The sequence below is a fragment of the Stegodyphus dumicola genome, chromosome X2 (genome assembly GCF_044657685.1).
Source record: "Stegodyphus dumicola isolate Sdum_Otavi_A_Nest chromosome X2, ASM4465768v1".
NCBI lineage: Eukaryota > Metazoa > Arthropoda > Arachnida > Araneae > Eresidae > Stegodyphus > Stegodyphus dumicola.
This window is the reverse complement of record NC_140781.1, coordinates 104,032,946-104,060,704: the sequence shown is the minus strand read 5'-3', so window position 1 is coordinate 104,060,704 and position 27,759 is coordinate 104,032,946. Positions and strand designations below refer to the sequence as shown.

General features: G+C 32.4%; 1 protein-coding gene across 1 annotated transcript; it reads left to right on the top strand.

Moving 5' to 3' along the window:
• Positions 1-86: 86 nt before the first annotated feature.
• Tapdelta (Translocon-associated protein delta) lies at positions 87-27,759 on the top strand. The gene is made up of 6 exons (XM_035368269.2): positions 87-252; positions 5,760-5,878; positions 12,102-12,176; positions 20,610-20,699; positions 24,679-24,744; positions 27,549-27,759. Exons 1-6 carry the CDS (start codon positions 195-197, stop codon positions 27,651-27,653), a joined length of 513 nt encoding a protein of 170 aa, XP_035224160.1. The 5' UTR covers positions 87-194; the 3' UTR covers positions 27,654-27,759.

The window sequence follows — 27,759 nt, the reverse complement described above, 5'->3', positions numbered from 1 at the left end:
TAAAAGAGATAACAGGGTAGGTGCGTCATCTGGTGGGGAAATTCGGTAAAATAAATACAGAAAATTAGGGAACAAAAGTGGCTACACTGATAACTGGACTTCTTGTAGCGTAGTTTTGTGTATGTGGCTATCGACGTGTAATTTCCAGTAACCAGATTTTTAACTTTCGTGACTTCGCGCTTCGTAACAGCAAAATGCGTTCACTGGTATTGGAACTGTGTATCCACTTTTCTGCCTTCCTCTTTGCGTTAGGTAATATTTTATAATCTTTTAATTATTTTTCCATTATTAACACTTGCCGGTATGTAACTCATTTATGTGCTAACTCTCCATAAACACCTTCTTTCAAATAATACAATAGCATCATCATCATAAAAATGTACTGTTCCTGTTTGAATTGTTTTGATCGTGTCAGTTTCAAAAGCAGGAAATGGGTTTGGCAGTTCCGAATTTGCACACACGTTAAGTACAAACAGGGAAACACTTATACCTGTAGTTATATAATCAAATTTAAGGTTATATGAATACGATAAAGCAGACGAGAGCGATCTGCTTAAGGGAGATACCTTCATGGGGGACTGTCTAAGAGAAACTTTGACTCCTAACTACAAATAAACATTGGTCTTGACCACTCAGCTACTGGTGGGGTATCAAATTTACTTTTACTGAGAATTCTTTATTCTATGCTTTCAGTAACTTAAAGTATGTGTATGAAATATTTTTTAATAATTTGTGTTGTTTTACTCTTCTTTAATGTGGTAATGGTATGTTGTTATTTTCTTAAAATGATCATCATTTAAAGTGACACGAAATCTGTTTTATATTTTAGATATTCTTAATAGAACGATTTAGTGCTGTAGAATAGCTTTCTCTCTTAGATCATGCATTCTTTTTTAAATCTTCTTTAAAAACACTTTTATGTATTTTCAGTAATGTTTCTGCAGTTCATGTACAAAGGGCACTGTCATGAAATTTGATCACATTATTTCATGCCTTGGCACACTTTAGTATTAGTCCTTTTTGGCGAGAAATTTGTTGGCGACATTTTGGAGCGATAAATGTAAAATAACCTTGGTAACCCTAAATACTGAGCTGAAGAAACATGCCGCCATTTTTGTCCACGTAACTTTAACGAATTTGTTAGGTATCAGAGCTTTGATGGCAGGAGGGATAAATTGCATGTTTTTCTTAAAGTTACGTTTGTGTTAGGAAAGCACAACATTTAAAATATTTTTAAAAAGGCTAAAATTTGATAGTTAAATCTGATGCTTTTAATATTACATCACATGAGTTTTGACATTTTTTCATATGTCGACTCTGCATATTATTATAAACTCCACTCCCCATCCCAAGAAAAAAAAACATTTTCAGTAGCATGGGGTAAACTCTTTGTGTTTCCTTTGCTAAGGAGATCAAAATGACGATGGTCTAAAAATACTTTTCTGCCTCGTATTGGAACTATAGGTATGTGTAATTGCATGAATTTATAGGTTCAAATCAGGACCAAAAGTATTGCTCTCATAACATTTTTATAATTTGACTGACTATAAAAAATATAATGCTGCTTAGATTATGGAATATATTGCTTATAATTTACAGTTCTCAAATTTTGTAAATCTTACAACCTAATAGCTTGCTGTATATGAATAACCTTCACTGAGTATTATTACTTTTATTAATAGTATGTTGACATAACAGTTGACTTTTTATTTTAAATTTTATGCCAATTTTCTACATTACTTAAACATTTTATCTAACAGAAATCTGAATTTTTTGTAATAAAAACTCTATAATAAAAGTAAGAGTACAATTTATATATAAAAATTTGACTACAGGGCAAGCAATTAGATACTGATTTCAATGTCTTTAAATGTTATTATTATAAAGTTTAGATATATTCTTATTAAGTTAAGATATACTTTTATTCTCTTATAAAGTTTAGATGTACAGAACAGAAGGCACACTTTGTGCTTACAACTCAGTCAACCACTTGTGGCAAGATCACTTATGATAACAATTAAGTTCAAATGTAAAATTTAAATTCAAATAAATCAATTTAATTCAAAGTTGGTTAAAAACTTAACCAGCATGGAATTCAACTATCAGCAATTACAATGCAAGACTGGAGACTACAAATCTTATCTAGCAACCTAGTAACGTGACCTCGAAAGGCAAAACACGGTTTGTTTTACAAACTAAAAACTTCATTTAGATTCTAGTGGGAAAATGGATGGAGGAAATTGATAGTAAAGATCCCAAGCATAAAATAACTCTGGTTACAAAATAAAGAATGTTATATTATACTTTGTGCTCTGATTAATTATTCACTACATGAAATAGTGTAATGCATTTTTGTTTGCATCATATACAAATTATTTATTTTATTTAAATGCTGTCCAAAACTGAACAGGATTTTGCAAACATATTGACCATATTTTACGACCTATAAATGCAACACTTCTTCACTTCAGAAGTAAGATTTAGAATTAAGAAATAAGAAAATAAGAGAGAATTATGAATAGAAAATAAATATATATGCTGGCTAGCAGAAGAAGGATGCCTTCATAAAGTACTTTTTAAGAGAAACTAGCTCAGATTCACATTACATGTACGAAAAACCACTAAAACTCCCATATAGCCAGCCTGAACTACCACTGTTCAGTGGCTTATCACTCCATCACTAGTAGATTTCAAAGACTGTTCGAATTTTTCACAGAGAAATCATGATTTATGATGATTGTTGTATTATTACCATTGGTACAAAATTTACTCATTATGATAATTTAATTTTAGCTTTTAAATTATAAACATAAATTACTTGTAATAAATTTAGGGATTAAAAAATACACACTTCTTAATATTTTTAACATTTACAAAATTTAATCATAAAAAGTATTTCTAATGCTGCTACAAAACTTGCTCATTATAATTTAATTTTAGTTCCTTCACTTTGAAATATTTTTTTATTTTCTTTTAATAACAGAATCTAAGAAACTAAAGTAACATATACTACTAGTTTGAAATGCATTTATGAACCTCTTGTAAATTTAATTATTCATAACATAAAAATTAACCTTAAAATATTAGCTAAGTACTAATATAATATAAATATTAACTAAATACTTAAAATATTAATGTTTAATACATTAATATTATATTTTGTAATTTAAAATATTAACCTTTTGTAAATTTCATTACTCATAACATAATCACTGCCATAAATTCATTTACGGTAGTGTTTCAAGAATTTATCATAGCAGTACTAGAAATGTTGAAAATTAGAGAAAGACTGTTTATTCTGATCAAGAGCTTATATTTTTGGATTGTTATCTAGTCTAGATTGGGTTTTGTTGACAATCCGCCATTTTTTTCCGATCTTCAAAGCCGGGTATACATTGGCGACCGAAGTTTGTCGCCAAATCAAAAAATCGCCAAAAGGACCAATACTAAAGCTGTTCCCATGCCTTATAATATGTAATATAGTGTCAGTCTTTCAGCTACCCTCTGTTTAAAATTCTTAAACTAATAGACTTTAAATTATTTTTTAAAATGTATCCTGTGTATCCTGATAGGAGCTTTCCCTAAATCTTTCTCATTCTCATACATTGCATAGTTCTGTATCTAGTGATGTATATTCAGTAATTTACAGTCATTATAAGCTATTATATCAAATACTGTACATCTTTTTTGAGCTGATATAGCAACTCCAGATTATCTGTAACAGTTTCTCTGCATTATTGTAACGAAGTAGAAAATGGGGTACTATTCGGTTTCGAGGGCCGTAAAAAATCGCCAAACTATTGTTGATGCCAGTGCTGCCAAAAGTAATTGCGGCAACCCTAACGCAAGAAAGGAAGTATAATAGTAAACAACTATCTAAATATTGATGTTTTAATTTAGATGAACGTTTAATTTCATATAATATTTCGCTGCCGAGTTATCGCTAAAGCATAATGTCATCTCGTTGGTTGTTCAAATATAATTTTCTATAATGAATGATGCCTTTTCTTTGAAAACATTTTCGGTAAAGTGCAGAATCGCCCGCTTATTTCTTTGCCGCTTTTTACAAGGGTAAAAACAATTGGAATTTTGTCAATTTTCTTTTAATTTTTAAGTGACAGTAGGTCGATGTGTACATAGATAAAGTCAAGGGTGTGCGCAGTGCCACTTTTGTGCAATTCTGGGATTTTTTTTAAGTGAAAATAAGTCGATGTGTACATGGATACCGAGTATGTGCAATTCTTAAAAACGCGTCAAGCAGTGCGTGATTCTGCACTTTACCCAAAATTCTATCGCAGACTTTTCATCATAGGCAAGTCCCAAATTGTTAAATCCATGGGATATCAAAAAAGGAATTAAAAATTAAACTAGTATTTCAATGGCGTCTTAAGAAATATAGAACTATATAAACTTGCGCAATCTGAAATCAGCGCGTACGCGAGATTTGGCACGCTGTTAAATGGGCGTGTTTGCTAGATTTGGCGCTTTCGCGCATACTTTTTCGCTACAATTTTTTTACGGCCCTCGAAACCGAATAGTACCGAAAATGGAATTATCTTCATATTATTTTACTATGTGTTAGATAGTAAATTTTAAAAATACCTTATGTAAAACCAAAACCTAAAGTAGAAGTAGGGTTTTAGATTATTTGCATTGACTATGTTAGCATTCCATGGCAAAATAAACTTTCAAATGTTTGAAGGTTTATAAACATTATTAATGGGAAAAAATGAATGGGAGTTGTATTTGATAGGCAGGGCTGATGCTAGACCCAGTGTGGCTGTACCAGGTGGCAAAATTTTTAGGATTTAGAGAAACACCAGTGGCAAAACTTTTAGAATTGAGAGAGGATACTGGACAATAGAATTAAAAGAGCAATCAAATTTTTAGAACTTGGTGAAGCATGAAGCAATAAAATTTAGGAATAGTAGAATTTTTAGAATTTAAGGAGACTCTGGGCAGCAGAATTCTGGACAGTAAAACTAAGTCTTAGATTGTGCCAGGCAGCAAAATTCCTAATGCCTGCCCTGAGGATGGGCAATATTTATGACTGTTATGAATGGTATGGATGGAAATTAAGCAGTATTTAATCAATCATTATAAAGTCAAATTTATTTATGTTTAAAGAACAAAACGTATTTGGAGTACCATTTTACTTTCGTTTCTTTGAACCACTGTTACTGCATTGCATCAACACATTTCGTGTTTTCCACTACTAATTTACTGTTGCCATTCTGTTGTAACTAAATGTATAGAAACATGCATATTCTGACTTCTTTAAGTTCTTCACACATTTCCACCTTTTAATTAATGTGACTAAAACATATAAATAATTATAAAAGATTACAATTTTCAAAACAAGTGACTTTATAAATGCTAAAAATAACTGTACTACCTTAAATATTAAGGAAAAATTGTTACCGAACAAAAGAAACAAATCAATCACTAAATTTTAAGAGTTGATCAGTATGGAAGTCCAGTCTGTTTTCAGCTTTCACCATGTGTCTAAATTTAGTCAAATAGTAAAAGGCATCACATGTTTTAGCAAAAAAGTCACTTTATTCATAAAATGTAAATAGCAATCATTTAGGTATAATTAGACTTTATTTGCTTTATATTTTTTAGACAAACTATAGACATCCTTTTTTTTTTTGTGTGTGTTTTTTTTTTTTTGTTTTGCTTTGTTTAAACCAAAACCTTTTAAGTTTTGACTAGTTTATTATTGAACCAAAATATCTTACATGAAACTTCTTTTAAAGGTGAAATATGCAAATCTCCTGTTGTGAATCCATCAATATACACAACAACAGATGGCATGGTTGTGTCTGAAGTCGCTTTAATAACAGAATTTTCTGTTACATGTGATGGAAGTGCAAAGGTTGTATACTTAGAAAATTCTTTTCTATTAATGAATACTTCTAATTTCATTTAAAATATTTCAAAAAATTTTTGTAGTCAGCCTTAATATGTAATAAAACATAAATGCTTAAAATCTGTTGATAATGGTAGAATTTAATATGCATTTTCTGCAGGCAAGTTTTTATCATTTATACCCAATAAGTTACATAACATTCTTTATTTCTTGCTCTAAGACTGATTTAAATTTAGATTTTTATTTGTTTTGTATTGTGTTGCTGTTGGCTGAGAAAGTGCTATAAGTATTCCATAATTGCAAGCCTTTAAATAGTTCAAAAGGCATGTAAATTAATCATATTTGTGCTAAACATTGTAGTATGTAGAAAATGTGAGGAATTTTTTTGCTTGTAACAGTTTAAGGTACTGTTATGTTATCTGGACCAGATTAAAAAATGTATGAACGTGTGGCTGTATCTATGTGCATATATATGTATAAACAGGTGACGGAGGATGGGGACGCCTGGCGTATAACATAGGTAAACAGGCATATGTCCCACGTCCTCCACTGCCTCGAAGAAACAACTCGCTGGAGCTCCATGAGGCTGCACCGGAAGTTTACATGGCCATACAGGGGCTAGATGTCAAGTAGATTTTACATAGGACGTTGTTTATAAAACAAAGTAACTTAAAAAGAATATAAAGGATAGCATTAAAACTCTAAAACACGCATATAAGCTGAAACACATAGATATACAAAATTAAACGTAAAAGCGTAAAAACACGCTCATAATTACGTAACATAAAGACATAAAAACACACACAAGAATACATAACATGACACATAGAATATATATGGAGACACATAGAGCAAATATTGCACACATAAGAAACATATGAGACACAGTAAGGTGTGCATAAAGCAGAAGCGCTCTGTGGAAGTATGCTCAGTACCCATAATACAAAATGTACATACTTTCATTGGAGGCGTCTGTTGCATGATTTACATGTTTCGTTGCATACACTACATTGGTGCATTGTACGGATATTATACATTTTGATCTGGGATAATTACAGTTATACAATTCTGGAAGGATTCATGGTTACATTAGAGACATGCAATACATTGAATAAATACATTAGGAACATACATTACTGCATTTCGATGTTGTACAGTTACAGTTATACAATTCTGGAAGGATTCATGCTTGCATTAGTGACATACGAGACATTAGACGAATATTCTACATTAGGAACATACATTACTTCATTAGAGATTTGCATTAAATTATTTACATATGTTACAGTGTTGCATTTGGTACATTGTACGAATATCTTGTATAGTTACAGTTATACAATTCTGGAAGTACTCAGGGTTATATTAGAGACATACGATATATTAGGAACATACATTACTTCATTAGAGACTGGCATTACATTATTTACATATGTTACGGTGCATACACTAATTGTACGAATATTATGCATTTTGATCTTGGACAATGACAGTTATACAATTCTGGAAAGATTCATGGTTACATTAGAGACATACAGTACATATGTATGTTCCTAATGTAGTGTATTTATTTAATGTACTGTATATGTATAAACACACGTTTGTACTTGCATATATACATGTATACATACATACATTTCCGAACCTGGGCCTGATAACAGAACAGTACCTATACACACTGGCGAATGAATTGGAAACCTAAGATTAATATTTTATTGGACCACCTTTTGCACAGATAACTGCTGTGATTCGTCTGGGCATCGAGTCTACATGCTTCTGGAGTGCATTTACATCTAAAGAAGACCATGCATTGGCTATGCAACCTTTTAGATCTTGTAAATTAGATTACCATATCCCACACATTTTTCTATGGGTTTAAAACTCAGGCTGTGCGGTGGTCAGGGAAAGTGTTTGAAGTCGGACTGATGTTCAGCAAACCAGTTTTGAACACTTTTGCCACGATGTATAGTTATCATTGTATTGATGTATAACATTATCATCCATGAAGTATCTGTTGCCATCAGGGTAAAAATGCAACATTGTAGGGTGCAGTTGATTCTGCCCTCAAGGAACACCAGGGCACCACTTCAATGCCAGCAGAACGTGCCCCATATTAAGATACTCCCACCAGACCTTTGCACATTGCGAGTAAGGCAAGATGGCTTCCTGGGGTTTATGCCAAATGCAATGTCTTCCATCAATGCAAAATAAGTTGTAGTGGGTTCATCTGACCACATTGCCAATTTCCAATCCTCAGATGTCCAGTGTCTTCTTTCCCGACACCACTGCAAACGAATTCTCGCATGTCGCGCAGAAATGAGGTTTTCTCACAGCCACCTGACTATGCACTCCTATTCTCTGCGCATGTTTCGAGCTGAAATCTGTTTGGAAGAGTCTTGTATGACAATCTGTTGCAGTTAAAGCACAGTAGAGTCCCTGTTTTGCCGTACAATTTATCGGAGGCAGCACCGATCATTTTCTTAGAAAAGTGTGCTCGAACCGCAGTTACGTCTTCTAAAGAAGGACTGTGGGTTCCAATTCCAGCTTTTGAAAACCTTTGATGTTTCTGCTTTTGAGAACCCAGTGAAATTTGGTATCTTCGAGGGACGCTAACAATAAGCCTTTTTCAAATGGTGAAAGGTCTGTCGTTTTTACCATAATACGTCGTTCATTGGGAAAAGCACTCTTGCACCATCTTACCTTACTGATACTAGCATTCTAACCTTGTGTAACCCACGTCATTAAAAAAAAAAATAATAATTTGCATTCTTCATCCCTAGCACAATGGAAAATCTGAAAGATTTCTAATTCATTGGCCAGTGTGTATAATTTCGAATGTTATAACAGTTACTTGTAGACTATTCTTTTTCTAATTTGAGTTCTTGACAGATATATGTATTAGTATTTGCCAGTGATGTTATTGATGTCAGTTGTTTTGGTAAGGGGAGGCAAATATTTACGGTATTATTAGCTTTGTAACAAGTTTGAATACCATTCATTAGTCAGCATAGATTAACATGTGATATATCATACTTGTTTCAGAACGTTCACAGTAGTAGTATGAAGTGTTTAATACCGTTAATTTAACTTCTTGTTCATGTCACTTGTTCTCCAGAAGAATGTATGTTTATGAAATTTTAAAAAGGAAATTAGAAGAATAGGCTGATCAATTTGGTAAAAGTATATTAACAGGTACCCCTTGGCAAAAGTTGGCGATACATGGATGCCGAGTTTATGCAATTCTTTGACTTGTTATTTTGTCTTTATGTTCGGTATCCATGTACACATTGACCTAGTTTAACTTTAAAAAAATTGCACAAACTAGACATTGCGCACTCACTTGACTCTATCCATGTATGCTTCGACCTATTTTCACTTAAAAAAGCATTTGATAATTATACAAACTTGGCATTGTGCACTCTCTTGACTTGGCAATAAAATGAAACAACTTCGTAATAATACAAGAGTTACCCTTCAATCTACTCTAACCATCAATTCGTAGGGAGATTTATTTTGAACTTAGTTTATGTGAATGGTACCGTTTATTTGCTAGTTTCATAGATGATATTTTGTTGTTTAGCAACAGAAATACATGGGCGTAGCCAGCTCAAATTACTGGGGGGGGGGTCTGTTTAACTTATACGCAAGGAAAACCATAAATGTTGTTCAACTCGTTCCCGGGTATTCTAACTTATGTCGAACTAGCACCGTTCATCAATCTTATACATTCTGCCCACTAATACTAGGTTATGGCTTTTTTCATTCTATTTAAAATATCTTAATTTATACTTCTTTTAATCGGTATTTATCTGATTATTTGTTCCCAAATACAGGCGCACATAAAATAAATAAATAAATCTGAAAGCTATCAGATTTTATATTATGCTCAAAGGGGCATTTTTAACGTTTTGAGTGTTACCTTTATTTATTACATATCGTGCTCTCCGCATTTAAACCGTAAAATTCAATTCAACAGCAATATCACAAAATAAACTAAAAAGAGCATATCTGGGGAAAATGTTTTTTTTCGTACAGTGTTGCCATTGCTCGTTTTGGAATCAATGAGTAATCAAAATTTTGTTAAAGTTTTACAAAATATGAAATAGATAATAAAGCAAATTCTAAACTCCAAATTTGGGCTTTCAGATGCCTATATTGAGTAAGTGAAATGCCGCAAAATTCCAAAACGAAATTAATAACACTTCTGGGCAATTTGCCTCTTTGGGCTAATAATAAAATAAAATAAATTACTTGGCAGTGAATGAATTTTTTATATGCGTATTTGAAAACTACCCTATTAGATCATTTTAAATGACAATAGTTTAAATTGCTAGATGATTAAGAAAATAAAATTCATTGCATTAAAAGCATCGAAGTTGGCATGTTCTCTACATTATTCACAAAAAAAAAAAAAAGAAAAGAAAAGAAAAACCTTAATATTTTTGTTTATATTTATCGACTTAACTGAAATTCGAAATTAATGTAAAAAACAATAAAACAATCACTCAAAATTATTTTACTGTGTTTCCTTCCCTCTTTTGTGCAATATTTAGATAATAAGTAGCAAATCTCAAAATTAAATGCCCCAACTTATATTATTTAAATACTTATTTTCTTTTAAACATGCTTTTAGATTGCTTGGTTCGAAACGAAAGGGCTTTTTCTTCTTTAGTGACATTAAGCTTGATAGCTAGAGGGAAAGTGAGACCGGATACGGAGGGCTATTCAAAGCTGTAATGGAACAGAAGCTTTAAGACTTGAAAGTGTCCCCTAACCTTCGAAATATTTTCCCGCCGCTTGTTAGCTGAAAAAGGTTGATTTTTCCTGATCTGACTTCTAAATGAAAAATCGTAGACTTTCCGTTCATTTTTTGTTAATCACATGAATATTTTGGGAAGCTGGAAAGCAATATTTTAAAAACTTAAGTCTTATCTATTGAAAATTAATTACCGTGTTTTTTAAGTATAGGTAGTGGTGAGGTGGGAGGGTGCTCAGGGTCCACCCCTGGCTACGCGCCTGGAAATATGTTGTTGTTGTGACTTATCTTACTTGTCTGATAGTAATATGAGAACAAGTCATATCATGGCAAGGAGTACAGGATTGCATCCATCGTTGGCATGATCCTTGAGTAAGTTATAGGTGCAGTACAACTTTGCTCAGCACTATCCCGGTTTTGAAGAATAGTCTCTTAGGAAGGTTGTGAGGGTCTTTCACCCCTCCTTGCTACCGCCAAAATAGTCGAGAGAACTTTTGGCTCGTTATGAGTTTTAAGTGCTCCATGTCACAAAGACAAACCGTACAAATATCTTAAGTCTTCTCCAAGATTTGAACTCATCGATGTGGCAGCGAGTAGCACTAACTATTATACCAACCAAGGCAGCATACAGAAATATAAATGTAGCAGCTAACTCAAATGATTTCAATTCCTGTAGAATTAGGAAAGTGGGGTATTATAAACTTCATTTGGCTAGAGTTTTGATTTATGTCTTATATACCTGAAGTAATGGCTTTCCAGAGACAAGAAAAGGCTTGAAAGTAAGTAACAAAAGCAGTTAAACATGATAAATTAATGTGGCACTGAGCTGAAGTTATATTCAATAACATATTTTATATGGCATTATTATGTATTAAGAAAGAATGCTTATTATATTTATTAAGTGAATGTGTAGAAGAATATAAAGCAGATTTATCTGAATAACTATATTAATAAATTGAATATTTTTCAAATAAACAAAACTTTTAAAGTTTTTAATTTATATTTTTTGCTTTGGATATAAGATATGTTTTTCATAGTTTTAATTATTATTCACTCATTATGTTTCAGAAAATTAATATACTATAAAATTACTCAAGTTTTCCCCCCTACATTATTCACTACTGGCATTGTTAAATAATTTGTAGTATTATTAATGTAACAGTATCAGTAAAGAGGATGTGTTGCATTTAATTATTTCTTTTTAACATACGAAAGTCATAATAAAATAAATCCATAAATAATTGCCATCTTCAGTAATCATCTTTAACATGCTCTCTTAGAAAAGGTTCAGTATCTGTACATGTATGTAAAGATTGTTTATAAAGCTTACATTAAATGAGGGTACTGAAAAAACTTGATGGTAAATTGTGTTGCAAGTGAAATATTTGAAACTTAGAATAATTAATATTTAGCTCATAAATTTGTTGACAAAGGTAACCTTTTCTTGTTCATTGTAAAATCATTTTCCTTACATAGGACTTTACATTGTATGCTGATGTAAAAGGAAATGCAGTACCAGCTGTAAAATCTGCGGGTAGCTCAAAATATCAAGTAATGAATTTCTGTATTATATTTCAACTCTATTTTGTTTTCATTGCTATCGGTATGTTTTAATTTCAGCATGTATTTATTTATTTTTTAATTTTCATTGACTTATGAATTACTTATGTTTATGGTACAATTACAGAATACCGTATTTGACGGCATATAAGACACACCCTTATTTAGAAGGCCACGCACATGTAGATGTAGAAAAAGTTATGTGTGTCTAGATCTTTATCTGGGCTAAAAATAGCATTCAGTATTGAAAGTTAACCTGTGTCTTTCAGGTATAAGATGCAGGTAACTTCTTTGAGACCAAATTTAGGGAAAAAGTGCATCTTATATGCCGTCAAATACGGTATTTTAATTGTTAAGCAAAAGCTTTGCATATATTAGAGGTATATTACTGTGTTATAATTTCAAGGATTTTTTAATATTTAGAACTTGATGAGAAATCAGATGATAAAAGGCTGTCCTTTTATACTTAAAAATAGCAAATTATAGTTGATTCAACTTTATCATGTCATTTTAGCTTTGAGCAAGTTCAATATGTATAAACTTCAATTTTTTTATAAGAAACAAGCTATTTCTGTAAATACAATTATGGAATGTAACGTGTTATGGATACATCCGATGTAGCCCCATAATAGTTTTTAAAAAAATTTAACTATTTCCCTAATATAAATTTAAATGCTCTGTTATACATTTGTCCTATATAACAAATTTAGGTGCTTATATATTAACACAACTACCATGACATAAATAAGCAGTTCTTTATAAATCGAAAGATAAGTTATATATATTTAAAAAGATTCCTAAACTATCAGTATTTATCGTAAGTCCGTAAAGATATATCCGTGTGTGAAAAGGAAACGCACTTCAGCAATCTAAAATGCAAGTTTTAATAGTTAGGTAAGGATTGCATTGTACATTGAAAACGTAAAACATTCATTTTGAAATTTTTCTGCAACATTTTCATGCTGTTTTTCTGCTCATCTGCACAGGGAGTTTTCATTTAAAACACCATTGAGAGAATTGCACAAACCTGGTATCGTGCAAACTTGAGCAACACCACTGTCTATGAAATGCATTTAATCTCTGTTCTCTTCAGGGATTTTGCAGTAAAATTCTGTATTCCTGCAAACAATTTTACCATGCTTTCTCCCATTGCTGGCAGATTCCACAAGCACATATTTTAAAATTGAGTTTAAGGTAAAAAGTATTACTGTTGTTATTGAAAGACCATTGAAATTTGGAATGCAACAAAAAGAGCACATATGAGTGTGATGGGGTTGCTTAAATGAAGAATTATTATCAGCATGTTTTCCTGAAGAATGAATGCACACGTGGTTGCCAGAGTTTCGCTTATTCTGAGGGGAGGGGAATTTGGTGACTTCTGCTAAGATGTGATTACTGAAAAGGAATAAAATTTATTATGTATCTGTTTTAACTTTTTAAAAAACGAGATTTTTTTTTTCATTAAATTGTTTAAAATCTCTTCTTTGTGAATCTTTAATACTGTTAGATTCTAATATTATTAATTAAAGGCAGAATAAAGGCTCTTTCCCATGATAAATGTATTTACACCATAATTGTTTATCTTAAGCTGTATATTTCGTTTGTTGTGTTATTTCATGTGTCATGTTACACTACCTTATAATTCAAAAACGTGCATATTAATATTTTTGGTACTATTCGGTTTTGAGGGCCGTAAAAAAATTGCAGCGAAAATGTATGCCCGAAAGCGCCAAATCTAGCAAACACGCCCATTTAACAGCGTGCCAAATCTCGCGTACGCGCGGATTTCAGATTGCATAAGTTTATATAGTTCTATATTTCTTAAGATGCCATTGAAATACTAGTTTAATTTTTAATTGCTTTTATGATATCCTATATTTGATCCATATATATATTTGATATAATATATATATGGATTTAACAATTTGGGAATTGTCTATGATGAAAAGGTCTGCGATAGAATTTTGGATGAAGTGCAGAATCACCCACTGCTTGGGGCGTTTTTAAGAATTGCACATACTCGGTATCCATGTACACGTCGACTTTTTTCACTTAAAAAAAATCCCAGAATTGCACAAAAACGGCACTGCGCCTACCCTTTATCTATGTACACATCGACCTATTGTCACTTAAAAAGTAAAAGAAAATTGACAAAATTCCAATTGTTTTTACCATAGTAAAAAGCGCAAAGAAATAAGCGGGCGATTCTGCTCTTTACCGAAAATGTTTTCAAAGAAAAGGCATCATTCATTATAGAAAATTGTGTTTGAACAACCAACAAGATGACATTATGCTTTAGTGATAACTCGGTAGCGAAATATTATATGAAATTAACCTTTCATCTAAATTTAAACATCAATATTTAGATAGTTATTTACTATTATACTTCCTTTCTTGCGTTAGGGTTGCCACAATTACTTTTGGCAGCACTGGCATCAACAATAGTTTGACGATTTTTTACGGCCCTCAAAACCGAATAGTACCATCTTTTTTAATGTTTTATTAAATACACATAGACCAACCTGTTTCATTTATTTTAAAAACTGATTCAATTATTTTTAAGCCGTTAAAATTTTATACTTTATATTTGATTGCTAATTATTAAATTAGATATTTTCTATTAAGTATGTGGAATGGTTTTCAAATATTAGCCTTCAGTTAGTTTCAGGCACACTAATTTCCCTCTAAGTTGAAGCTAACAAAAAGTTTGATTTTAATTTTTTTGGCCCGTTTAAAAAAAAAAAATCTGCGATCTTTATATATATATAAAAGAAAGAGTTTGTCTGCATATGTTCTTTCGTTCATGCTGCACATAAGCTAAGAGACTCATGGCTATGAAATTTGGTACATAGATGCATCTAGACAAAAGCCAGTGCACCTCAAAGTGGTTTTTTTTTTTAACTTTGAATGAGAATTTTTTTAGTTTTTTATGAAATCGCATCAAATTGATGGCACACAGCCATTGTTGCTAATATCAGCACTGTTGCCACTGAGAAAATTGAGAGCAATAATTCTGTACAGTTTGTTTCTCTTGAGTACTGGATGTTTGTTGAGAGGACATTTGTTTTCTGGTACATTTAAAAGCCAGACCAAGACTGGCCACATAGTGGCAAGTTAATAATAGGAATGGAATTTGCCAGTAGTGGTGCAGTAAATGCTGTAGATAACTGAATTGCTGTGTTGTTTGATTTTCTGTATGCAGATATGAAGCAATTTTATTTTAAAATTTTTCCCATGGAAGTTTAGAACATTTTCCATTCGTGCCTTGACAGGTAGCTCTCGAGTAATCAACCAAAATTATGTGCCTGTGTAAACATTCCTACTTAAAAAAATAGCTGTCAAGTACTTCTCATTTACTGTTATGTAACAAAACTATTATAATGTACGACAGAGCATAGTAGTCTTTCAAATGGTAGAAGATATACCATAACATTGTCAAAATATAAAACTATTGGAAGAAGTTAACAATGCTGCTAGCCCAGAAAATTGATCCAATGGGCATAAAAGATGGGTAAAGTGCAGGATCGCCCACTTATATGGCGTCTATCGATCTTTATATGGACAAAGTCAAGCCTGTGTGCAATTCTCTGATTTTTTTTTTTTTTAAGTGAAAATAGGTCGATGTGTACATGGATACCGAGTTTGTGCAATTCTTTGACTTGTTATTTTCAAGTTGCCGATTTTGAGAAACGCACGAAGCAGTGGGTGATTCTGCACTTTCCCCTAAAAGACGCATATTTAAAAGTTAGTCTGGTGATAGCAAAACAGAACATAGAAATGTCCCTATGGCTTGCAGTCTGCAAATAATATACTGTCTTTGGTAAGGGATTTGATCAACCTTGACAGTAGTATAGCATATGCACACTGTCTTGCTTAGTATTAGGTCATTGACGGTCTCTTGAGGCATCATGACCTGTTTCTAAAGCAGCAATCGCAGCTGTGGAACTGTTTCTAATTTCTAGCAGTATGCTTCCAAGTGTTCTTGAATATCTAGCATGTGTTTTGTTGGAGTGAAGTTTACATATATGGTGCAGATCTGTCCCTGCTGTAAATATCTTCACTCTTCCATAGCTGAACTATAGTAATTATTATAATAAGGTGCAGTATAGTAATCCAAGAAAAGGATCTAAAATCCCACAGCACCTTGAAACAGACATGTGAAGAAGGAAAACTTTTGATACTATAGCATTTACTAGTGATTGAGTCTCCTTCTATGATGTGGAGTGTGAACAGGTATTAAACATTATACTTCTCCAAAACAGAGCTTCGCTTCTTTCAAAATAATGTGTTTCAGTGATGTTGAAGGTGTGATTGCATATTCTCCCACTTTTTCCACTTGGATTGCTAGTGGTGACCGGTGACAATTCTGGAAGTGTGGATCCACACTTCTAGAATTGCTGGTGTGACTGAATCAGCTGTCATCTTGAAAGAGCACTCAACTCCATTCTAAGCTTCCCAGTTTTTGTGCTCAGAAATCTCCACAGAGAAAGCTATCTGTTATGAGTATGCATCAGCGACACTGTCTGGTCACCAAGGTAAAACCACATGTGTGCATTCTCTTGGGCATGATAAACTCAGTATTAGGCATATGCTATTGCATGTGTCTTAGGATTTCATTTGCTGTCTTTCATTGATTTTTCTTACCTATAAAGCAATATACTAGTCTTTTGTCTTCGTGATTGCAAGTGCATATTAATTACTAAGACTTTTGACAGCTGCTCTTGTCGTTTAAAACGTCATTGATGCTTGTGACACTGTATACTATATGCGATGTGAAATTCTGCATCTGTGCTAGTCAAACTACAGCCTTCCTTCACTTTCAGGCAGTTTGATCTTGGGTAAAATCATCCAGGTGCTGACTACAAGTGTTGGGCTTATCTCACGATGCCAACTGATATACTTTCTGCAGTAGCATCTGCTTAACATGTTGAATGCCGCATGCACTTGATGTGGTTTGTCCATGACGCAATTTGAAATTTATTATGCAATGTATATTATGTTCAAATATTATCTACAGATGATACTGTGAGTTATAAAATCATACTTAATGCATTTTTTGTGGTGGGCCACTGTAGACCGTTATTGTGATTTATTATTCTTCAAACCATTATGGTAACAATTGTACTATTTAAGAATTTACCAGTATCGATATTTACTCTAGTTATGTATTTTACTATTGGTCGCGTCACCGGTCACTGGTGGCACCCATGTCGCTATAGCCGAGTGCCAGTCACCGGTGACCCCCACAACAGTCAATGTGTTAAATTCTGAGCTTACACCATCCTCCTTTTTTATACAGCCAAATCTACAAGTTACAAAATTCTGCAGAAAACTTTTCTAAATGGAAGTTACAATAAAATGTAATTTAAAATGAGAATTTTTTAAAATTTTAAATGTAAAATAGTAGTAAAATGCAAAGTTACATTCATTAATGTATCTATTCCATCAGGGTTGCATATAAAAAATACATAAATTCATTTTGAAAAATAATCAGTTTGTTTTGAATATTGGAAACACTATTTCAAGTCGTAATAAGTCGCATTTTTTAGTGCATGGAAAACACCATCTAGTACACTTTCTTCCATCTAAAAAACAGCATTGTGAAGTATCAATTAGTTGCTTTCTGGATGCTGTTTTTTTACGTTTTCCATTATGCCCTCTACACTAGGAATTCTGGAGGTCTCTGCATCATTATCTATAAATAAATTATCCTGCAATTGTCCTTGATTTTTCAACTGCAGCCACATTTTATTCTGTTCCTCATCTTTCCCATCATTGTCATTGACACTACTGTTATCGGTAGTTTCAGTCTTTGTGGATGAAGCCAACTTTTATGTAGCAAATAGTTTTTTCAGTGATATCATAATTCCATACTTTTGCAAGTTCAGGTATGCAGTTACATAAACTTATTATATATAAAGGCTAATTACTTTCAATTCCCAGTACGGTCTTCAAAATTCTTTTGCGATAATATATCTTAACACTTTATGTCACCCCGTGATCCCCCTTAGGGGCTCGCCGTCTTTGATTATGGGTGTGGCAATTCCGAGGTACCCTAGCCCTTCACGGGATCCTCTTGGTGAGATGGCATCATGACCATGAATTCCTAGTGAACTTTCCTCCTTTGTTTTCAATTCTCCTTATCTATTCCTTTTCTTCCTTCCTTGTGTTTTTCTGTTTTAGAGGTTGGGGGCTCAAAATGAGATGCGGGTACATCCTTTTGTTTCTGATTTCCCGTGAAGCTTTCTGCTTATCCATTTGCCATTCATTGTGACGCTTTCTGCTTATGCATTAGCCATTCGTTGTGACTAGAAAGCCTGGAAAGAAAGGCCCTGGCAGTTTAGAGGGTAAGGTCCCCACTATTGTCAATTGGCTAGTTACTCATACTTAGCGTCAGTGGCTTTGGATAAGCTTTTGGAAGTTCTCACTTTTGGGAAAGCTGACTGTTGGGCTTCACATTGGGTATAGACCCATTTAACCCTGACTGAAGAAAGTTCTTGTTGGGCTGTGTGGTTGCCTACTTGTGTACTCTGTGCTGGGTGAAATTACCAAGTCCAAATTGTTTTCTCACTCGAATAACATTGCAACCACTTCTCTTGATACATCTCTCTCAAAAAGATAAAAATTTGCTAATGCCATTGTTAATATATCCAAAAATTAGCCTTGTTTTGTTATTATTCACAACCCAATAGTGAGCTTAAAAAATTGTCACTATTTTTAATTGGCAAATACAATGGTCATCAAAATTAAAGGATAATGAGAAAAAATATGCTCACTAAGTTAATGTTGCAACCAATTCAAGGAAATCCAATTTACAAATTGAAGAAGCTTTTTGGTTAATTTTTGCAGAAGCAAAATTAAAATTATGCTTATATTTCCAGCTATGATTATTACCTTTCAAAGACTTGTTAACTTTGCATTTTCAGATGTAAGATTCATGTTCCTTGATGCAAAACTTTCAAAATAGCTCAAACCACTGGCAAGATGTGTTATAAAATTCCCAAGAATTAAAGTCAGAAATAGAATCTTTAAAAACCAAACCATGGATTTTATTGATTGGTGAGAAAATAATTTCAAAGCTGAATCTCTGGAGAATCCATGCAGTTCTGTAACTGATAGAATGATGAAATAGAAAACAACATGGATATTAATATTATTTCTGATAGTAAAATGTTTTCTTTGATTGTAATTTGAAAATTTTTGAAAGGCTTTTTATCAAAGACTGCAGTAAAAAATCCTCCATCATTGGCAGCTGATCTAAAATACTTGAGTTTATTAACAAGAGATTCTGAGGAACAAACTTCGAGAGTACAAATTACATAATTCTAAAAAGTTTTTTTTTTTCTTAGTCATATGATATGATTTAGCATTAATAAACAGAAAAGTGTGTGTGGTAAATAGAGTGTTAAAATCAGATTCAGTTTCAAAAATGAATTGAATGGCTGGATGAATCAAATTTGTAACATAAAATCTGAGTTAAATCATCTTTGTTACCATCAAAAGTGTCTTCTTCATAGTAAATCCATTGGCCTCAAAATAGCGCATATAATTTTCAGCAAGTACAGGGCTGAAGTGACTGTCCATAGCTAATCCTTCAATTTAGTGATACTGTTCATTTATGAAAACAAAGTGGGTTCAACTCAAAGAAAATATAGTAAGAACAATTAACTGTTCAATTTCAATATGTGTGAAATGGAATTCTCAAAGCTTAGTTTGTAGACATTTTTGTGCTTTTGCGATTGAAACATTAGTAAGCAGTGAATTAACATCAAAAGAAACCATAACAGAATACAGAGGGAAAATACCATTCAAGTTATCATTGACTTCAAAACAATATTTTACAGTATGAATATTGTTAGAAAGTAAAGAGGAAAATGCAGAACTTAAACAATGAATATATTTTTATATTTCCTATATAAAGCCAAAAATAGCATGAAATTTAAAATATTACTAATGTTTGGTCACAGGGAATGATACTAAGTTAGAATTTATAAGTTGAAAAGAAATTTGAATTTTGTGGGCTTTGGAGCATGATTGTTCTCCTTTTATCTTAAAAAACAACCCATTCACAAAAACTTAGTTAACTAAAGAGTTTACTTCGCTATTTGGAGTTTTTTTACACAAGGAAATTTGCACCTTGGGCAGAATCCCATCAAAAACTTCCCTAAATAGAAGAATTGACAAAATACAGTGTTCATTAAATAGAGGCATGACTGTACTCTCTTCTTACATGTCCAGAGTTCATCACATTGCACATGCCCTATCATACCAGATATTATTCACTCTCTGGTTGGTCTTTGGGTTAGTTCAGTCTGTTCATTCTCCTTTTGAATTAATGTATGCAATTTGTCTTTGATTTTTAAGAAGGAATAAATCAGTATAGTTTTTATTGCAATGGAATCTGAAGGCAGATTTCTTTTACAGGTCAGTTGGACAGAAGATTCAACTAAAATAAGTTCAGGTAATCATGGAATTAAAATATATGATGAAGAAGGTTTTGCAGCACTCAGAAAAGTAAGTATATTATGTTTGGTTTATTTGTATTAGTAATCACTTTTCCTGTCTTTCATATGAAATAAAGTAGGAGGCATTTTTAACTGAAGGGTGATTTTTTTCCCCACATTGAAAAAAAAAATTCAAATTGCAATTTAAATATTAAAATTCATGTCCACTACTCCTGTGTTCAAAATATTTGTATGGCAGTTCTTTTTTAATTGTAAATAATTATTGCTTGGTCATTTTGACAGTCACTCATTAGAACAACATACTTGCTCCAACACATTTCTAAAAGCATTGTTAAGATCCTTTTTGTGTGGCTGGTATCTCACTGGCTATCACTGTTTTGTGGTGCTTAAATTGCTTATGTTAACCTCACAGTAGTGTTATAGGATAAGAAATCTGCAAAATACCTGGATGTGGCATGACAATCTGTTTTTGATGACTAAGACATGTACATGTATTGATCAGACAAAATGTAACATTGTGCCAAATAGTTGAAAGATGTTTAATTCTTTTGCCATTTTGACACAAACTGTTGTTTCATACATTTCTTTTACATTGGTTCTGACCAGTTCTGCTTTTACAGGGAGAAGTTCTGGTCAGTCTTGCCAAATTTAATATTTACAAGTTTTACACTCATGACACAACCTTTTTGCAAATTTTTTTCAGCAGAGGAGTATGTCATTATAAAGGAACTATGTGTTAAATTTGTGATCATTTGTTTCAGATAAAAAAATTTCTTACATGAGTCTGCATTCATAATTCAAAATTATCATTCCTAGTGTAGTTCAGAGGTGGTGAACTTAAAAGGCGGGGCATTTGCTCAAAACCTCTTTGATTAAATCCCAATCAGAAAGTGGTTTACCATGTTTTGCCAGGCACAGTGAAATTTGAAAACTGGCCATTGTTAGATGGTTTGTAATAGAAAAATAGTTGCAAAAACCAACTGTCTAGTAATTATAATTAAGTTTAGTCTAGTCAGTTTAGTCTAGTAATTATAATTAAACACCTGCCATTCAGCTTCATCAGATTCGGCAACAATCTTTTGGTTGGAATTGAATCGTTTGGTTGAATACTAGATGTGTCACACAGCACCCATAATGCTTTCTTATTGTGTTCAATAACTCCAAATGATTCTGTCCAGGTCTCTTGAAAGGATCTTCCACTATCAATGTTTAATTCTGCCTTTTTTGCTGGAGTCATCTGTAAGGGTTTAAGACCTGGAGTATAGAAAATCATTTAACAATAAAAGTATTCGAACTCACCGACAGTCTGCAATAAATTTGAATTTGTTTAGCAAACATTAGCTGCTACAATTTTGGCATATCCTTTGCCGTGTAACAAGTAATATGATTGGCCCAAACGATTGAGACATTATAAATTGGGTCAATATGTATATCATTTCTATTGCGATATATGAAAGTCTTATATCTAAGTCTTAAGACCTATGCCAGTGGTATTATGCAATAAGTAAGTGAAACACTGAAGAACATATTAAAACACTTATTTAAATTACATACTATCATTTTATTGTGATTATTGATTAAGGAAGTAATATTTTAGTCTCATGCCTGCCAGTGGTTCTCCATCACTGGTCTTATTGTGTTATGAAACATGTTTTGTGGATGAACAGCCTTCATTTTTTGAAGGGGAATTGGAGGCAAGCAGCCATAATTTTCAGTTATTTGAGCAAACAGGTCATTTTGAGAAGACATTCAATAGTAGTTTTATATTGTTAATATCACTGTTATTTAATAGAACTGACTATGGAAGTCATATTTCCAGTATTTCCCAAGGAAAAGGGACTTTTGTTGTGGATGAGTTGAGCAATTATTAAATTTGCATCAGTGGCAGTTTGATTAGATAATTTTGTTAAATGCAATAGAAAGTATAGGTTTGGTTTATGTAATTATGCCAAAGCACTGTTTGACTATCTGCATGCAGTAAGGGATGCCTTCTTGCAGGATCTTCTAATGAAAGCTTGTATGTATGTTCATTATAAGTAAAACTATGAAAGTTTCCAGTAGTCCGTTCATTCAGTCATCAGGAATAGAAACCTATTATTAACTACTGACAGCACCATGATCAGTGTGGTTCTTAATGATACTGGCTGCCATACCAGTTGGCCCAAGTTTGAACCTGGAAATAGGCGTGGATGTTTGTAAGCATGTAGTGTGTGTGTGTGCATGGGGGTGCTTAAAATGCTGGCAAACTGAATGTCCTCTCAAGTGGTTTGTTGGTAGGAAAAGAGGGATGACAGACCATCCCCAGGGTGCTCACCATCAAAACTTGAGGCAGAGCTGTGCTCTTAATGCAGTGGAACAACACCTGTATGCCCTGTGATAAAATTTTGGTGTCTAGCCCGGTTGAATTTAGTTTATCTTTGTAATTCACCCCTATCTTATAAAAGTGTAGAATACTACCTCTGGAAGAATCTGACATTAAACAGATTACCTGAACTTCCTGGAAAGTCTATTGCATTTTTATTCCTTCTGGTCAAAACCACATATAAGGAGAAAGAGTCATATATTTTCAGAGTGGTGATGCATACATGGATGGATTTGCTTTTTATGCTGTTCATATTCAAGCACTTATGATGAAATGTGAATTTAACTATGAAAGTAATATGTACATTGTATCACAATAAGAAAATTTGTTTTTAATGTGTTAATCTTTTGTATCATTAATGTTTTGCTGTTTAAATGGTAATTATCTATAGAAAACCTATTGTAAAATTTTAGACTATTTAAAGAAAATGTTTTGCATGTTTCAGACCAAGGTGTAACATGCCATAGCTTCCTCTTAAACAATATAAATGCTGGGTTAACATCCTTCATTTTGAATATTATATGTAGTTTGGGGGTTAAGAAAGTTTCTAAGGAATGTTTTGTTATGGTGTAAGTACACTACTGCAGTCTAACTCTTTAGAAAATGAATCATCACTCTCAGTGTCTTTAATTGACTCATTTACCATGCGAGTGTATTCTTCCGATAAGTAATGCCTTCACGCCATAATACACTGGAGTCGGAACTTTCCAAAATAAAAATGGAAGTACCCAAAATATATATAAAAGCTAGGCAAAATGTAACAACCCCACGTAGTAACTCTATAAAAAACCTTACACATTAGAGAGAAAAAGAGGAATGGGAGATAAGTCAAAAATGCAGATGTTTATATTATCACGTGATGAGTTAAAGAGCTTGGGTCTGTTTACATTGCACTTTCCCGCTGTCTGTGAAACAGCTAATGAGTAAAATACCAAAGTAAGGTAGAATGTGTACTACCTGAAGGTGGCGAACATAAAACTGTGTTCATTTCAATAATGGACATAAAGTGCCATCTAATGGTCTTTAAAAAAATGTTCCAGCTTAAAATGTGGATATACATTGCCTGTCCTTGGAATTTAATGCATGGATGGGATGCCTGGCAGTGAGAGATGTTTGTAGGGAATGAGTATATGGGATGCTCTTCTGGAAAGAGTTAAGTAACAATATCAAGGATAGTCTGTAAAACAGTGGCAAGCGTCATGTCAATAAAGAAATGTCAAATAGACACTACTTTCAAAGACACTGGATTGCTTGCTTTGACTGCAGGCCATATTTTTGGGAGGGGTCATAAAGTGCAAATTACCATTGTAGGATTCGTTGTTGCAAGTTGGAAAATGATGGCACAAGCTGACTGGATATTTATTATGCAATCAAAGGGTTTTGAATACTTCTAGGTAAACTGCAAGTTTCATACATTCTTTTTTAAAAGTCACTATATGCAACTGATTAAATGCAATAGTTCTTTTGTTGTAACATTTCCAAAATGTATTAATCATTTACATGCTTCTTCTATTTGTGATTTTGGATCTGCATTTAAGATGATAGTTCTGGATTGTCATCAGAATATTTTTAATTTTAAAATATCTAGTTTATGTTAATGATAAATCTTATTTATTGCTTGATAAAATTTGTATTTTATCTAAAACTTTTGTATCTATTTATATAGGCTCAGCGGCAAGGAGAAGATGCATCAGGATTACCATCAGCTTTCTCTGTTTCTGTGTATCATCGGGTATGCGTTTTTATTAAATGTTACTTTTATTGTGTTGCTCACGTAGCATGTCGTAGGCCTGAAAGTTGTCTGTATCATTTTGCATACGTATAATGTTTTCATGAGTATATTAATAATTTTATTTTAGGTATGCATGCTTATGTGTAGTACACACACACACACAAATTAGTATATCCCGAAGGTTTATGAGGATATACGCATGCATAATATTAAGTCTTAATTTATTTCATATTCCATTTGTCATACTTGTTTCAACAGGTGTGTGTGTGCAACAACATTAGCATATTGAGGCTAATTTCTCCCATTATCTGTCCTTAGTGTTTTGTTCTTTCATGTAATTTTCATCTGTAGGACAGTTATTTGTATGGGAAAGAAATTTAACATAAAATTAAATGTTAAATACCTTAAATTTAAATGAAACGTAACTGAGATATTGCAGTTTCTGTTGATTTGTGTATTTCCTGGCTGTGAATTTTATTATTCTGACAGATTGAGTGTGGACAAACATCAGAGAAAATACCTGTTCTTAGGTTGGGGGGGGGAGATAATTAAAAGGTAAGATACTGTTCCCAGTGCACTACTTTGATCTCTGCTACAGGTAACTGAGCTACATATAGTTATGAAGATTGCATCAGTTCATGGTTTTCTAATGTATGTGTTTGAGTTTGGGTGTGACTATAACTCATTATCATGAATCCATTTGTAAAATTGCTGTTGCACATCCTACTGCTAACCATGAATTTGCATTTTATTCATCGTCATGTAACTGCCATGAATTTAAGCCTTCAAAACTTGAAATGTTAAAATACTGTTCATTGGTATTACCAGTATATTGTGAATTAATGAAAATACTAAACAAAGGAACAAATTCTGATAATGAATTAATTCTGTCATTTGTTTCATGGCAGATTAAAGCATTATAAATTCTTCTTGAGAATATGTTCCTGAAAATTGTGTCTCCCACTCTGTTTTTGCTTTTATCTAAAAATGTCCAAATCATCTTAGAACAGTTTTTTTTTTTTTTTTTTTTTTTTTTTTTTTTTTTATCAGCAGTAAATACATTCATCTTTTGATATATTTTTAATATTAGAAAGAACGAGTCATATCTAAGCACCTGGTGTTCTCGTGTTACATTTATGTGAATACAAGTACTGTTGACATATTGAGTGTGGACAAACATCAGAGAAAATACTAGAATAACTTGAACAAGTTTGTAGCTATAATAGTGTTGATACAGCACCATCAGGGAAATTACGCTTCTAATAAAATATTACTTTTTCCTGTTAAAATGTTAGTATAAACCTTTCTCCTGTCAAATATGAGCTTGCAGAAAGTATTCCATAAAGGCAAAAAAGACATGGAGACTTGTCCACTTAAGAGAATTTTCTTTGACAAATAGCAATTATGTGTTCTCCCATTCTCCATATTAATGTTAAGCCTAGTAAAAGTGAATAATTTTTCACACTTCATGTACATATAAATTAAGAATTCCTTTCATAAATGAAATAATTAAACTATTATATATAGTAGTCATACTAGTCATATGCTGAAAGGTAGTAAAAGACATTTCTTTTCTGACCTTTTTGATTGTACATGCCTAAAAGTAAATTTTAAGTAATATTTGATTTCATCTGGCTTTATCACTCTATCCCAGTATGCATTCTTCACTGTCCATATGCCATTGAATGGATTGGCTACCTTGCAGTTCTTGCAGTTTTTCTACATGTGTAGTATCAAACTGAATTATTTTCAAATAAAAAGTTCTCCATCTAGACAAATAACACTCATGCACTTTGCCATAATGGAATCTTATTTCTCTCTTACTGCCTGTATCACAATATGCATAATTCAGATAGCTTTTACCAGTGAAATAGAGTAAAATATCCATATTTACATGCAGCTTAATCATGCATCTGTGCCAAATCAAATGCTATTGCTCAGATTACCTACAAAACACTTGTGCAATATTAATAAAGCTCTTAGTGTTGATATTTGGTCTCATTTTATTTAACTTTTTTGTGTGTGTGAGTGCAAGTTTTACAATGTTCAGTTCCTTTTATTATTAAAAAATCTGGCTGCTCTGCCTGTTATAAGCCTGCAATTTGATGAAGAAAATACATCTCACTGAACACTTTCACATGTTTTTACTATCTGCATCATCATCTATGGATAATGTACAATATTGTAAATAATGAAGCAGATGAGATGAGCTAGCATGTTTTTGTGCAACATGGTGTTTGTTACCCGTGACTTATTCATAGGCAAAACAAACTATTTTGTCTCTAAAATATGCTCCATAAAATTCTGTCATTAAGAATAAAAATAAATAAATAAAAAGGTGACTTCAATGTTTTTTTCTTCATTGTTCAGCATTTTCAGTAAGGAAATGATTTCAAATAAAAGTAGAGAGGTATCAGATTTGAGTTGTAGTCCACTGTAGGAAGCAAGCCCACTGAAAACAAACTTAAAAGTGGAAGAAAATATAACTCCAACTCTTTATAACTCAAATTCATTATAATATGCTGAATAATACTATAATTATAAAATATAACTTTTTTGTAACTCAAATTCATTAATTTTCAAAATTAAGTATTCAGCCATATTTGGTGTCATTGCATGACCCATTTAAAAAAAAAAAAACTATATGCTGAGTTACTAAATATTTTAATATTAAGTTATAAAACAAGTATTTTTATCTAATACAGTGAGTGTATTTGTAATTTAGGAATAGTTTTCACTTGCAAGAGTATTTTGAAAAATTATTTGTAGATTAATGTTATCAGCTTTATTTTGTTTCTTTCTAGGGTACATATTATGGACCATGGGTGCAGAGCGAGTTTCTGGCAGCTGCTTTCAGCATCATTTTGTGGTATATAGCATTCTCAGCTAGGTCAAAGCTAATATCATAATTCCCATACAGCGTGTAATAGGCTTTAAAGAAATGTGTAAAAAATATGACATAAAAGCAAAATGCATTGAAAGAAATAAAGGAATTTTAATTATTTTTTAATAAGA